Genomic DNA, 15566 nt, shown 5'->3' with positions numbered 1-15566 from the left:
ACAAGTTATGGCCTGTGTGTACCTGGGCTCCACTTGGATAGTTAATGATTTTTAGTTTAGAATTAGCAATTCCCAGAGGCATCAGGCCCATTAATGGACCTAAAGGATGTCCAAGCAGGAAGGGAAGGCAACGTGTCTAGAAGAATCCCCAGGAGCCAGGGTGTACACAGTGGAGCGAGCTATTATGCTAATAAATTTTACACATGCCAACACACGGAGAGGGAGCCACGGTGGTTTATATCCTTCATTTTTTCCACGTGAGACAAAATGTTTCTGCCACGTGGACATTTCCACCAAAAGCAGCATGCGATGCTGCCAGGCGCTCCCAAATTCTTCATCTGATTTGCAGCCTCGGAAGCCCCGCTGGTCTGCATACAGCCTGCAACACATTTACAGGTACAGATAATCGTTACACATATCAGAGGAATTAACATTGCTCTACAGATCTATATGTTGCAATTTCTCATCCGTTTCATTTGAGCTTGCAAACGGGTTTCTTTTCTAGCCATCAGTCTGTGTGCCCTGCCAAGCTCTACAGATAGCAAAGGCCCCTGAGAAGAGCTGCCGTTGGCCCGAGAGCAGCCACTCCACCTTCCTTCCCTCTGGGACCAAGACACACAGCCTCTTCTGCTCCTGGGAGAGCCATGGGGCTGCTCACCTGAGTTCAAATCCATCTGAGCCACTTCCTAGTCATACAACCTTGATCGTGTCATTCAGCTCCTCTTGGTTTTACCGTGTGGTGTCTGGTGTAACTTCATAGCAGCTGCATGAGGTCAATATTAGGACTTATTACCGTTTATAGGTGAGGACACAGAGCTCCCATTCGGTGACAGAGGACTTCCGGCCTGTGATCGCTTTCCAGAGCCCTCTCCCCCCAGAGCAGGCTTTGAAGGTCTATTTCCAACAAAGTCGACCACCAGTTGGGTTTTGCAATTGTTATAAGAAGGTGAGAGATGGAGAGCTCAGAATCTTGTTCCAGAACTGTGTAGAGAAACTGTTACTTGTTGCACAGCCCAGACGTCCTCGTCTTATGGTGACTGTCACATATCCATTTCACAAAGCAGGCAGCAGGGGAACAAATGCTTGGGCTTGTGAAACTCCAGCATCTCCCCCAGGTGGGAGCCTGCAAATCCAAGACACATTTTTGCATCTCAGCTGTGCCAACAAAGAACTTTTCCTTTCCTCCCTGACTCTAAAGGCCCTCCTGCCTCTTCTTGTTCTTCAGAGCATTTTGCTGATTCATCTTTCAGGACCCCACCACCACCACCACCACCTCCCTCCTCTTGTGTTTACTGCTGTGTCCACGCCTCCCCTTTCCTGCACCGTGAGCCCCTGGGGGCCGGGACTGCACGTAGCGTGCTCTCGTTGAATCCGGATGCTCAGAGTTTGCAGAATGGTTTATAAAAGTCTAGATCTGGTGGGAGGAAAGAATTCAGGGGACTGTTAACAGACAAATGGACAGTATTATCATTAGCTAGTGTGTTTATTCTCACATCCACAGTTGTGTGTTGCATTTGGAAATTGGCTCCAGCGTCACTTGCCCTGGAGGGGCCTTGATGGTTAGGACCCGGGCCCTTTCTGCAGCCACGGGTCCCTGCAGCCACGGGTGTGTCCAACTTCCCCATCACGTTCTGTACAGTTTTCAGAACACCTCACGCACTCTTCTCTTTGCTGCTGTTTCTGCCTGGAACGCCCTACCTCCCTTGATCCACTTCTGGGCTGGTCTCGGTCCCTACCTTCCCAAGAAGCCCTTCCCTATAGCCCCTCTGTGCCCATGCCCCTGTCTGCCCAGTACTAGATTAGCTGCATTCCTCTGTTGCCCTCAAAGCCCCCGCAAAGCACTTGGGGTAACCCCCACTACACAGTGGCCCATCTGTTTGCCTGCATCTTCCCAAAGCTGTGGCTTCTCCAAGGACACGAAGCTCTCATTCATCTTTTTTGTTCCCACTGCCTAGCTTAGTGCCTGGCACGTAGGTAATATGGATTGAACGAATGAATGGGTAAACAAATGAACACTTTCTTGCCGGTGCGCACACGTACGCACATACACACATGATAGCAGCTAACGTTTGTTTTTCCTACACCATCGTATTTAATCCCCCCCCAACCCCATGAGACATTGGTACCATTTTCCAGACCAGGAAATTGAGGCTTACAGATGGAAAGGAAAGGCATTTGAACCGTGGAGGGCCTCAGTGTCTGTCTTCTTAACCACGACATTGTGCTGCATCTTCGGGCAATAAACAAACTCTCTTAAAGAAAAAGCGGTGTCAGCAAGGTGCTAAGTGACTTTTCAACAGCGGGTACTAAAAGTGCGACTGTGGCTGCAGACGTGTCCTAAAGCAATGAGTCTTCTAGGCAAGGGTCCAGCTAAAAAGGGAGGGAAGGACAGCTTCCTGCAAGCACTGGCGTTTCCTGACCCTCTGATGGACTTCCCAGCGGGGATGAGTGTCACTGTACCAGCAGCTTAAAACCTGAAGGGAGAGCCCACCTTTGATCACTGAGTGAGCAGAGAAGTCAAAAGCTGAGCGCTCTTGTCTCTGCGCCCTTCATGCTGACTGCCAAGTGGCCTCTTCCTGTCCCAGAAAAGATAGTAGCACCAGGTGACAGCGGGTGATGGCTGAGCTGGCAAGGTGGGGGTGGGCCGTCAGGCTCAGAATCTTAAAAACCGTGCCCAAAATATGGAGTACAGCTGATGACTTCCAAAGCACTTGCACAGACCTCCCACTTGGCCCCCATAGTACGGCTGATAACGTGCGTGTCGTTACCAATCTCCATGCCACCCATGGGGACACGGAGCTCTGGGGGATTAAACCGTGCACCCAGGTTCCCGCAGCTGTGAAGGATGCAGCTGGGACCAGACTTGGGTCTGAGACTCCCAAACCCGAACTCTTTTCCTCTGTTCCTCTATTTCCCACAAAGAGCCACTCAACTATTAATGAACCAACCGAGAAGGAAAAAGGGATCGGTCTGGGGTGGATGGAACAAAAGCCTTCACTGTGTTGGAGAAACTTCCACTCTTAATGTCCACTTTCTCCCTCTTCAAAAGAGGAAATGCAGAGCCTGACTCTAGAGGACCTTCCTTTCTAGGGGAGATGAAATCTGCCTGGGTTGGTACCTTCCCCACGCCTCTCCCCACCCACACCCCTAATGCCATCCATCACCGGGCTCTGCTGACTTTAGCACCTAAATATCTCTCCCTCCCGCTCATGGTCTGTCCTGTACTCCAGTCTGCCCTCCCCCTCCAGGCTGTCATCCACACTGGGATGTGTTCAGAACGCGTCTGATCCTGATAGATAGCGGCCGAGCCCTTCACGTGGCCGCCAGCCCCGTGAGATTCTGCCCCTCCAGCCTCTTCTCACACCTGCCGCCCTGTTCCCACCATACCAGTCTCACCTTGCTGGCCTCTTTTTAGTCCTTCATATTCCCCAGGCTCAATGGACTTTGCATTTGCTGTTCCCACCCCTGGAATTCTGATCCCATCTTCAGACATCAGCTCACACATCATTTCCCCAAGGACATTTCCCTGACCTCCTGATGGCAACCCCTCCACGGCATGTTGCTCTCTGTGCCATGGTCAGAATGTGACCTCTGTAGGAGTGATCACTTCCTCCATAAGCTCCATGAGGTCAGGGACCACATCCGGCTTTGCCATGCCCTTGTACATGGCCGATGCTCAGTGCACATCTGATAAATGGGGGGATGCATGGATCGTTGGACAGGCGCTGCCCAGCCCAGCACGGTTTGCTGCTTTCCCTAAAGCCGTCCTCGCACACAGCCCCTCCCAGAGTTCTGACCTGTGTTTGACCCACCCGCAGACACTGGCTTAGCAGGAGCTCCACCTGTGTTGAGTGTCACGGCTGGCTCCCAGGTGACTTACCTGTGTGGGAAGGAAGATCTGCTCCTGGTGCTTCAGCCACCAAAGCAGAGGGTCTGCCAGCCCAGTGGCTCAGGCTGACCTGCACTGTGCCTTTGGGTGCGTGTCTTTACTTGCCCGTCTTCCTAGCGTGCGTCTTGCTGCTCGGGCAGGGTGCATACTCGCCCCCCACCTCTGTGCCACCCACTGTTCCCGTGGGGGCCCCACGTGCGTCGGCCTGGCCGTGGGACCCAGCTCATGCCTCCAGCTTCTGCATCTCTGCCAGGCCACCTACATCGTCTGCCAGCCAGCAGTCGGTTTCTGCTACATCTTTCTTAATTAAGGGCCTGTTGCCTTTCAGCATAGTGTTATTGTGAGCAGCCTGGTGATCTGAGAGTCCTTGTTCTGCAGGCCAAACGGCTGAGTGTTTTTTATCATGCGATTCATCTTCAGAACTGTGCTTTCCCCTCGTGTGGGTTTCCTGTTAAAGTCTTCTTTCTTGATTCTGTGGCCAAGGAAACCATCTGCCTTCCCAACCACTTGGAATTCTATGCCAAGCTGTGGTTCAGAGGCTGCCACGTCACAGGTGCCATTTTTACAGGTCCCCAGGGTCCAGACTGGTCAGTGGTTTCATCGTGTTCGTATCAGTGTCGATGGAGGATGCGCTGGGGGTTATATCCGTGCATCAGTCATGACTCCCCATCTCAAGTTATTTCAGCAAAGCGCCTGAGATGAACATAGGTGAGGGCACCTAGCACGATGCTGCCTGGCACACTGTGGATGCTCCTTGTGGTTTTGGAAGGAAGGGAGGGAGGGAGGGAGGAAAAAAGGGAGGAAGGAAGGGAGGAAGGAAGGAAGGAAGGAAGGAGGGAAAAAACTAGAAGACAGCATTTCCCAATGGGAGTTCCTTGGAACGTGAGTCCTCTGAGATGCTCAGAGAAAAACAGATCAACAAAAATAACCAGGAGTAGTGGTTACATGGCCAAATAAGCTGGGAAACCATATGTATACTGTGACGCTCTTGGAGAGTCGTAGAATATGTTTGTGTTAAAGGCTCTGAGAAGGCCAGCTCTAAGGAAAGCTGTCTGGCTTTGCTTTAGTTTATATTTCTCAGACTTATGGGATCCCAGGACTCTTTTATTCATGCTAACTCTTCCGGCACTTATGATGTGTTGCTATGATACAGGATAGAAGGTGGCGAGGATTATGGGAGGTTCAAAGGGATATAGCGAGGACCACAGAGGGAGGATTTGAAGACAGGCGTGTGAAGGATGCAGCATTTCAGCCTGATCTTGAAGGACGAGCAGGATTCCCGTGGGCGGAGGGGAGGGCAAAGGCTTCCGGGCTGGGATGCCTGAGATGTGCATGGAAGAGAGACATCTGGTTTGGGGAAGAGGATTTAGGGAAGGTCATGATAGAAGGCAGGCTGGTCTCAGCTTCCACATCCAGCAGAGTTCCTGGTATCCAAAGCTGCCCAGTAAGTCTTTGGTAAAATTATGAATGAATTATTGAGGGCCTTCTCATTGCCCTTCTAATGAGACTGGACTTTATTTTATGAGCCATTGTTTCCCAACTAGGGATTTGAGTCAGCATTGCATGTGGGCTTTCTTGAAACACACGTATTCAGGGGCCGCATCCCTACAAATTATGATTCTCTGAGTCTGTGGTGGGGAAGGGGGATGGGGGAGAGGTGACCCAGGCATCTGGGTGTCTTTAAAGCTCCCCAGAAGATTGTAAGTGAGCTCCCAGGAGAAAACAAATGTCAGAGCTGGTGGGGGTCCCTTGAGGGGTCTCCACCAGGGGCTAATTTCTCTGGCAGTTGCATATAAGATAAAATGGGGGAGGTGACCCGCTGATGAAATAAGCTTGGGACAGTCTGTGACATGACTCTTGGAGGTTGACGTTAGCATACTGAAGGCTCTGAGAAGACCTGCTGTAAACCCAGCACTTCCGGAAGTAGCATTAGGAAGCCTAGGTTTAGAGATGGGCACGTACGTCAGCTTGGGTGCTTGGCTTCACCGTTTCTTTTCTGGACACTGCTGTTTCCCTTTCCAGACTTCCCAGGAATGAATTCTCCCATCGTTAGCATTTTTGTGGATGTCAGACGCAGTGAGCCCGGCCACCGCTGAGGTGGGACGCCTTGCTCCCAGAGAAGGTTCTAGGGGCTGGCATGAAGTTATAAAAGTGGCCGTTCGCTTACGAAAGACTCTTGATTTCCTTAGTCATTTTCTGTCTGCGGCCAACATGGAAAGATGCAATATTGGGGTCTGAATAAGAGCCTGCTGCTTCCCAAGCTCCTTCCTCCACCTCTGAAATCATGTGGGGATCATGTTTCTGACTTCACACTGCTGATGCCAGGAAATGACTGGGATGACCCCAGTTTAGAGCAGCAGCTTGCAGATGCTAGACATGCCTCTGTGGACACTTAGTTCTTGCTTTAAACTGGCTAGTGGGCAACCACACTGCTCCTCCTTGGTGTGGCTGTAAGGAGGTGGTGACTTTTCAAGAGTCGGTGGAATTGATGGGCTCTGGGTTGTCCTAACCGATCCACACCCATCTGACACTTGGATTTCGCTGTAGATGCTCATTTCCTGTGCTGATGGCTTCTTGTTTGTTCTTTCAAACCATGACCTTCTCCATACAAGGGAGGTGTTACTGTCTGCCTATTACCTTACTGAAGATGGGCAGACAGAAGCCTGGTAGTTACTGCTTTCAAAGTTAGCCGTGAGAGGGTGCTAGAAGCTCCCCTGGATGCCCCGGGCAGAGATTGGGGGATGGGCTCCTCTATAGTGATGAGGCCACAGGGGGCCCAAGGCTGCTGGTCTGGGGCCAAGTTCATGGTAGGTGCTCGCTTCCGGGAGGCACCATGGGCCTTCCCTCCCACTGGGATTTCCCTCACCCCTACCTACTCAAGGGATGGTTTGGGCACCTCCAGAATCAGTGATGGAAATGACCGTATTAGCTAATTATTCCCACTTTCCTCACAGCCCATGAACCTGCGGAACATCTCGAATGGTGTGATCATAAATTGGTCTCTGTTTCTACAGCTAATGTTCCTTAAGAGACTATGACAGTTACCTTTCAAGACTATGCGATTCATTTGTTTCTTTATTGGATTCTTTAATCTACCTTGCATGTATTAAGCATCTGCTCTTACCAGGCACAATGCCCATGTCTGGGGATGGAGCTGCTCCATCTCTGCTCTACCTGAGAGCACCTGGCTCCTCCTATGAGACAGACGGGAGGACCCAGACAAGGGCGTCCAGTGGGGTCGGTGGTGCCAGGATGACAGCCTGCCCTGGGCATGTGGGAACCAACTTGGTGGCTGGTGAACATTCATGCTACCCCATGAAACTTCGTTTTTCCCAGTATCCGCTCTACCTTGGCTTCACTCTCGTGCCTCCATGATGGTGTGTTTTTCCACTCCATTATTTCTTCCTTCCTCTTTCATTTTTTTTTTTTTTTGGTCATGACTTGAATACTGTTATTTATCTCACCCAGATCCCCCCCACCTCTGTTCTCTTCTGGTCATGGGCCTCCTATGTTGGGAAGCACTTCATGGTGGCTCACCTTTCAGGAAAGTACTTTTCTGTTGATTCAAGGCCCCACCCAGAAACCTGAAGATTTAGAGATGAGTCCCAGAGTGCAGGCAGAACTGAGTTCAAATCGACCCTCCTTCGCTTCTCTGTTTTGTATTCTGGGATGCGGACTGTTGGGTTTCAGCCTCTCAAGGGAGCCTTGGTTTCCTTGGGTCTAAAATGAGGATGGTAGGACCACCCCCTGTTGTAATAGTTGTGAGTTAAAAATGAGAAACCTTGCCACGGTGCCCATCCAACACTGGTTGCGAGTCAGGCTTTGGCGGTCATTGTCATGATTCCTGAGCAGTTGCATAGACTGGCTCCATCTCCCATCTTGGGAGATGTTAACCATGCTGTATTGACAGAAGTGTTATTAAAGAGAAAGAAAGTCAAGACCAACTTCAGTAGAGAGACTGAAGGCAGAGAGATCTGAGGGTCAAGGGGAGTATAACTGAGCCCCACATTGAGCACTTCCCAGAGTACCTCCAATTCCCAGGAAGGGCAGTGGACAAGGACTTGTGCCTCCTGACCCCCTGACCTGCTGAACAGCCCCCTGCAGAAGGGGGATCTTCTTGGAAAGCCCTTGGCTCCCAGGAGCTCAGTTCATCTGCTCCAGTCTCTTCCCCACTCTACTCATCACATCTGATCACATAGGCATTCCTGTAGGAAGCCTGATGTCCTCCTCCCAGCCCAAGGGCTCTCTCCCTAACATAGCCAAGGATTACTTCTATTATATTGATTACTATTAATCCTATCGGACTCTTTTGTACTGAAGTATAGTTGACTTACAATATTGTGTTAGTTTCAGATGTACGGAAAAGTGATTGTTATGCATATATATATATTTTTTTCTATTCTTTTCCATTATAGTTTATTACAGGATATTGAATACAGTTCCCTGTGCTATACAGTAAATCTTTGCTGTTAATCCCATCAGACTCTTACCTGTATTCTAGACTAGAAGCCCTGGGCCACATGCTTTACATGCAGTGGGTCTCATTTCATGTTTGTGGCAATCCATGGGATGGAGTCATGTGCTCTGGTCAGTCTTGAAGCCAGAATTCAAATCCCGATGACCTGGCTCCTTAGACCAGGTTCTTAGCCATTATTTTATACAACCTTATTCAGTGAAACCTTTTCTGTGGTACAGGGCTCTTCTGTAGGCTCTCCAATCCTTTCTTTCATTCCTCTGTCCCCCTCCCTTCCTCTCCTACTTCCCTGCCTTCAAACGACATGGACTAAGCCCTTAGTCATGTCAGATCTGTTCATTTTCCCTAACCCCAGTGGGAATGTTTTATTATTCTTCATTCTAAGAATTAAGCCGCAGCTTGATTACCAGGGGCAGCCTGCATGCTTAGTCCTCAAGCCAACAACAGCACCCCTCAGAACCCAGAGCAGAACAGCACAATGGTTATAAGCACACTGTGTGGCAGCAGGTGCTTTGCCTCCTTAGCCATGGGGCAACTGTCTGCCTCCGTCTTCTCATCTGTAAATGGAGGATTTTAATCATCCCAGGAACACAGTTTGTTGTGAGCATAATGCGAGTGGATGTGTAAGCAGTTAGAATGGTACTTGGCCCACAGGAAATGCTCTGTCAGGGTTAATCCTCACAACTTCTCTAAACCTGCCTTTCTCCCTCTTGGAGAACCCACAGTTTTCCAAGAAACTGCATCCTACAGGACTGCCTTCCAAAGACTAGCAGTAGCAAACTTGTTTTCCCTGGAGATCACTCCCAACTTTGTACCATTCCGCTAGTAGCAGCACCGTGCTCCTGATGAGAGGTGAAAAGGTTTCCCTAGCTGTGAGGCTGCATGGTACAAGCCCGCCTGCCTCCTACCCCAGCTCCCAATTTCTGAGGCTAAATCAGAAGGTGAGAGGCAAATAGCTCTGGGAGACTGTAGGTGTTTGGTAGCCTGGTGTGGCCTTGGTTCACCAATTTCTATCTGTCTGGGCCACCTCATTAGCTACTGCCACCTTGGAAAGTTAGCATTTTATGGGCTTAACAATCCATTTGCATGAAAAAGCTTGGAACACTGGGATAGCCAACGCTAGGGTCAAGCTAATTAATACCCCTTTTCAAATTGGGGCTTTGGAGGATAGATTGAACCTTTGGAAAGGAATCTTCTTTGACAGTACTACAAGTCATTGCAATAAAACCCAGGATGGGAGGAAGAAACTGGGAGGAAAATAGCTGAACACAAGAGGAAGCTGTCATTTCTGGAGGCGAATCGGCTGGGTATAGGCGGAAAAAAGAATGCTCTTCATGCAGATGAGGCCCACTGAGTCTTCCCTGGGCCTTCAGTCAGATAATTCTCAAACCTAATGATTTTCACATCTAATCCAAGGCAAAATTAGTCATTAGATATTCAAACAAAAGCAGGCAGGCTCCTATCTTGACAAGGAATCCTTCCAACTGAAATGGACTTATCTCTGGAATAATTAAAATGCTTGCTGAAGTATGAAAATGTTCCATCAGCTGGAGTTGCCTTTGTTGAGAAGTGCCCTCGTCATCCCCAAATAAACCACGATGGCCATGATCAAGGACAAGGAGGTACCGAGGCCCAAACAGTTAACGTGATCAAGCTCAACTCCTCATTGGCATCATTTCTGAGCCAGAGAACATAGTTCCTAATTGGAGGATGCTGGCAGTGTCAGCTCAGCAGCAGTTTTATTTGCAAGCAGGTGTGGCTGTGGTGCTTTCTCCTACTGAAGTCCCCAGATCTAAAGAGTCTGCACTGTAACAAAGTAAATGAAGCCTACAATAAAAGTATGGTACAGGATGGTTTTCCTAGAATGTGGCCAATGTGCTGACTGTTTGTCAACAGTGTTTCCAAAGTTTAGACATCTTAATGCCAAAAGACTACAATGATGGGGCAACAGTGTTATTACCCACCAAAACATGAATAGCTAGGGGCTCTCAAATTCATTTATTACAAGGAAGTGCTGTGGTTGCCCATGTAATCCATACCACTCTCTGCGAAGCTTGGTGTTTTGTGACATAATCAGCCAGTCCCTTGTCACAGGTACATGACACCATCACAATGTGCCAAACACTATAGCAAATCAGCCTTCACTCATTAGCGGTGATTTATGACAATGGAGTCTTAACATCGAAGGGGTTTTTGTTTATGAAGACAAATACTTACTTCATTACCTTCTGTTTATGCCCAATGTAGTCATCTTCTATATTTGTCAAACAGTATACATTTTTGAACATTACACAGTCAACATTCCTCTGAATATTTTTACAATACTTAATAATGTGAATTTAACAAAGGAAAATTTTCCAACATTTAAACATAGATTTTATTTGTTTATTTATTTATTTATTTTTAAATTTATTACTTATTTTATTTATTTTATTTTTGGCTGCATTGGGTCTTTGTTCCTGTGCGCGGGCTTTCTCTAGCTGTGGCAAGCGGGGGCTACTCCTTGTTGCGGTGTGCAGGCTTCTCATCACGGTGGCTTCTCTTGTTGCGGAGCACAGGCTCTAGGCGTGCGGGCTTCAGTAGTTGTGGCACATGGGCTTAGTTGCTCTGCAGCATGTGGGATCTTCCTGGACCAGGGCTCGTCCCCTGCATTGGCAGGCGGATTCTTAACCCCTGCGCCAGCAGGGAAGCCCCTAAGCATAGATTTTAAGTGTAACCTCTTCTAGACAAATATTTGAGATGACATTTCTAAAAAAGTCAGATTATTATAAATGCTCGAAACCCTGTAAAAAATGAACAGAACACACGCATAAAGGCCAGTTCCTCGCAATAAAGCAGGTATAAATATATAAATACCATGGATTTAAAGTTGTTTTCTCACCATCTTTATTCTTATTCCTACCATTTTTAAAGTTTTTGTTTTATTTTGTGCATGTGTGCACACGCATTTATTTAATCCAAGAGTTACCTTCCTAAGCTTTTAGTAGTTTAACGAGAAACCACCATGGAACCGCTGAGGCCACCAGCTCTGGTTATTGTCTGGTTGTTTCTCGGTTGGGATGCAGAATCAGATTGCTCAGCCCACAGTGATTCTGAGCCTCCAATCATCTGGCTCAGTCCATTCCCATAGCTAAGTTCCTTTTAGTACGTCAAAGGATCCTTAAGTCGCTGTCTTATATAGAGATTTTCAGTTTTGAAACTTGGTATCTTTCCCAGAAATGATAAATTTTATGTTGTGTGTATCTGCCAGTTCCTGACCCATTGTTCTGTTATTTTGATTTATTGAGCTTGTCTGTTAACGTTATTAAAAACTTATGTATCTCCTATTATTATTTTATTCTAATTAGTTGGGCCATTTAGAGGTTTCAACTCCTAGGAAATGAGATTGAGCCTGTGTAATTAGCTCTCTTCTTTAGGACAGCTGGCTAATTCATTACCTTGGAATGCAGTGTTAGACATTGCTCACCTGTTTATTTTGTATGACCATGGGCACTGATTAGTTTTTCCTAGACTTGGAATAGTACTTGCTACATCTGGGACTCTGTTTTATCTTTTTCTATTTACACAGGTGGAAGGAAACAAGTACATCACATGCCAAATGTTCCACATTATTATGAGTACAGTAGAACAGAGGTCCCCTAACTTATCACTGCTACACCACTTTTACACATTTTTGCCTATTTCCTTACCACCTGTACCGTCATTTACATAACTTTCTCTTTAAATAACTTTAAATCTACTTGTTTTATTTAACCTAGCATCATCTTAAGCTATGGTAGCCATGAAACCATGCATTTGATGTATCAGTTTTATTTTAGTTAACTTTTTTTTTTTTTTTAACTAAGTGCACATCAAAATAATGGCATAAGTATTGAAATGGTGGGGTTGTCCTGATACCCCCCAGACCCCTTGCCTACTGCCAGGATATGTCATCACTCCATAGCTGAGGAGATCTGGTCAAAGACCATGTACAAAGGATTCTAATGGCTGGAAAGAGCCAAATAATGTGATTACATTCAAAGGATTTTAAGAAACCCAAATCTCTCATTTGTAAAAGCACCAAATTAAAAGGAAATCTGAGTGGTTTATGAAACCACCTACTTTAGGAAAAACAGACTATAATAAAATAAGATTGAAATGCATCACCTCAACAAAACCTGCTTTGGCTCCATTGGTAATTAAAGCGGTACACAAGCCACAAAGCACTTTTGCCCACCATCAACTCCCATCTGAGCCCTGAGCATCAGGGCTGGGTGGGCAGCAGCTTCTAGGTTGCCTTGGGTGTTGAGGAAAGACCACCTGAGGAATAAGGAAGAGATGGAGCAAAGATCTGGGTTCAGAGCATTTAATGGAGGGAAGAGCCCTGGTGCAAAGAGCTGGGTGGGGAGGACCAGATGTTGGTGGGGCTGAAGCAGAGGGAGGATGGAGAGTGATCAGAAGTGTGATCGGATAGCCAAGAGGCAGACTGTGGGCCATCGTACCAAGTGTGGATTTTGGCCATTGTGGAGTTTGAGTAGGAAGCTGATTTGAGCTGATCCCATTGACTACTGCATAGGGGAGGATTATATTGGATCAAGAGTGAAAACCAAGACCCTAGTCTTCCCCAAGTGAAAGCTCATGGAAGCTTGGCCAGGCGAATGTGGTTGTGAGAAGGAAGAGGGGTGGGTGGGTGGAGGCTGGATTATATATGTATTGTGTGTGCGTGTGTATGTGTGTATGCATATACATACACTATCATTTCTTTCTTGAAACTGTTAAGGTGAAATATATTTTCTTAAAAGAATAGATACATGTATACATGAATCACTTTGCTGAAACTAACACAACATTGTTGATCAACTATATTCCAATATAAAATTAAAAAAAAAAACAAGTTGCTGAAAAAAAAGATTAAATATATTTTCTTAACACACACCATTATAAATATTCATCACAGGTATATTGATAATATATACTTAGATGTATCAATATAATTAATACATTTATAATTATAATACGATTAAGTTATATTTTCCCTTTTGAGAAACAAACCCCAAACTCCTCTTTTTTTTGGATGGAAATAACTTGTGATGGCTTATAAAATATTGTTTCAAGTGTGCTGTAAAAAAAAAAGAAAAGTCATGGTGTAGTTTCTCCTGCTTTAGTAGTTGTCAGTTTACTTGACAAGACATCAGCGTATAGTTTGAAGCCAGAGTTTTCACAATTATGGCTGACTTAACAGGTTATAGGCTTTGGCCTGAGCAACCAGGTGATTCCTGATGCTGTTTACTGAGATGGGTCAAATTGGGGCCTTGGGGGCAGAAGGCCTGGGAGTGCAGTGTGTGACCTTGGTCCTCTGCTTCTCTCCCTGCAGTGATCCCGAAGGTCACAAAGCACCTGCTCTCAAACCCTGTGTTTACCTGCATCATCCTGGCCGCCTGCATGGAGATTGCAGTGGTGGCTGGCTTCGCTGCCTTCTTGGGGAAGTATCTGGAGCAGCAATTTAACCTCACCACCTCTTCTGCCAACCAGCTGCTCGGTGAGTCTGTTTCTCAGCCTCCCAGGAGGGTGGAGAGAGGCCGTCACTGCTTGTAATACTATAAGAATTGACTGAGACCCGCCCAACAGCCCAGACTGTGCTGCCCCTGCAGAAGCATATACATGTGGTCAGTGTGCAGAAGAATTTCAAAGGATTTTCTTGGAGTAAGATTTACTTGCCTGAGACAATTGCTAAAAGTACATGATAATAAAGAGCTAAAATGTAAAGTGTGCATAGGAAGCATTGTGACAGGCCAGGAAGTCTATAAATCAGTGTGAACTGGAGAACTGGGGGGAAGATGTGAGGAAGGAAGAGGGGAATCAAGATGGATCTTGAAAGTTTAGCAGGCTTTGGTCAAGAACATAAAAATCAAGGATATTCTTGGCAGCATAAAACCCACGGTCAGCAAATATAGAGGTTGGAAGCCATATGCTCCCCTCTATCCCTGTGCCCATGGCAGATGTAATTAATGGATCATGACACTCCTTCTCCCCAAGCTCAAGCGTGATCTTACCAGTCTTCTCAGCAGTAGACTACAGGAATCTGCTTCCAGTCCTTTGGAGCTGACATGCTAAAGAAAACCCGTTTGCCCTCATGAGAAGGAGCATTCCTTATACGCAGTAGGGAAAGTGGTCTCATGGCGGAGGAAGGAGAATGCAGGGTCAAGAATGACTTCCAGGTTTCTGGCTCAGACAAAGGGTGGTACCATTTGTGAAACCTGGAAATAGCAGAAAAGAATCAGATCTGTAGGGAAGGTTGTGAGTTCAGAGTTGAAGTTACTGAGTGTGAGATGGCCATGGTATATCTACATGCTGTCCTGTGCATGGTTGAGGGCTGAAGAAGAAGATGTGGGTTGCATCCGTTTGTGCATGGTAGTTGAGGACACAGGAGTGGGATTTGCAGAAGGAAAATGTGTAGAATTAGAATAGAGGGGGTGAAACACTGCCCATAGGAAATACAGGAGGCCATAGAGAAGTTCAAGAAGCAACTCCTGTGAGAAATCCGTGGATCACGGGAGTCAAGGAAGAGATGATACCAAGAAGGAAGCTGTCAGCAGCATGAGTGCCCACGCGTGATGTGGCCTCACATGTCTCTGGTCCCTTCAACAGCCAGGACATCTTTCAGCCTGTGTCAGGGCTGTGTCCATGAAACAGCAGCAGGGGAGCAGCCCACAAGAGGGAAGGAATAGCCAGTGACTGCAGGACACTTTCCAGAGCTTAGTGGTGGAGGGACGGAGAGAAGACATGGTGGGCAGTGTGTATTGCAGTCAAGGGATTGGAGTAGTGACGGTGCTGTTGCTAAAAGACAGTTGCTATTGTGACAGGAAGGACTTGAGCAGGCGTCTAAGCAGAGGGGAAAGAACCAGCAGAGGCGATGTGCAGAAAAGAGAGGGAGTATAGCGGACAGCCTTTGACAGAAGAGCTCATCTGTTCTGAAAGTGCAGAGAAGGAGAGAGACACAAGGATGGCCCCTGAGAATGTGACAAGTCTGGCCTGGCAGTCGAGAGGGCTCCAGCCCCGTGGAATTATCTTCTCTGTTAAGTAGAAGTAGATCATGTCCTGAGGGAAATGGGCGAGGTGATATTTTCTGATCTTCTCCTTAGCATTTCCTTCACAAAATGGCCAATAAACCCATGTAAAGGTGCTGACCCCTCATGAGTCATCCGGAAAACACATACGAACACC

General features: G+C 47.2%; 1 protein-coding gene across 3 annotated transcripts in view; it reads left to right on the top strand.

The window, feature by feature from the left end:
* Nucleotides 1-15566, top strand: part of SLCO3A1 (solute carrier organic anion transporter family member 3A1) — a 319554-nt gene that overhangs the window by 261153 nt on the left and 42835 nt on the right. For all 3 annotated transcript variants that reach the window (XR_009541827.1, XM_060156054.1, XM_060156051.1), the window contains exon 5: nucleotides 13717-13881. Coding sequence is in view for 2 of the 3 variants with exons in the window: in XM_060156054.1 (XP_060012037.1) it covers nucleotides 13717-13881 (165 nt within the window). In the remaining variant the exon portion in view is untranslated. The remainder of the gene's footprint in view (nucleotides 1-13716; nucleotides 13882-15566) is intronic.

Source organism: Lagenorhynchus albirostris, chromosome 1, assembly GCF_949774975.1.
Source record: "Lagenorhynchus albirostris chromosome 1, mLagAlb1.1, whole genome shotgun sequence".
NCBI lineage: Eukaryota > Metazoa > Chordata > Mammalia > Artiodactyla > Delphinidae > Lagenorhynchus > Lagenorhynchus albirostris.
This window is presented reverse-complemented; position numbering and strand designations above follow the sequence as displayed.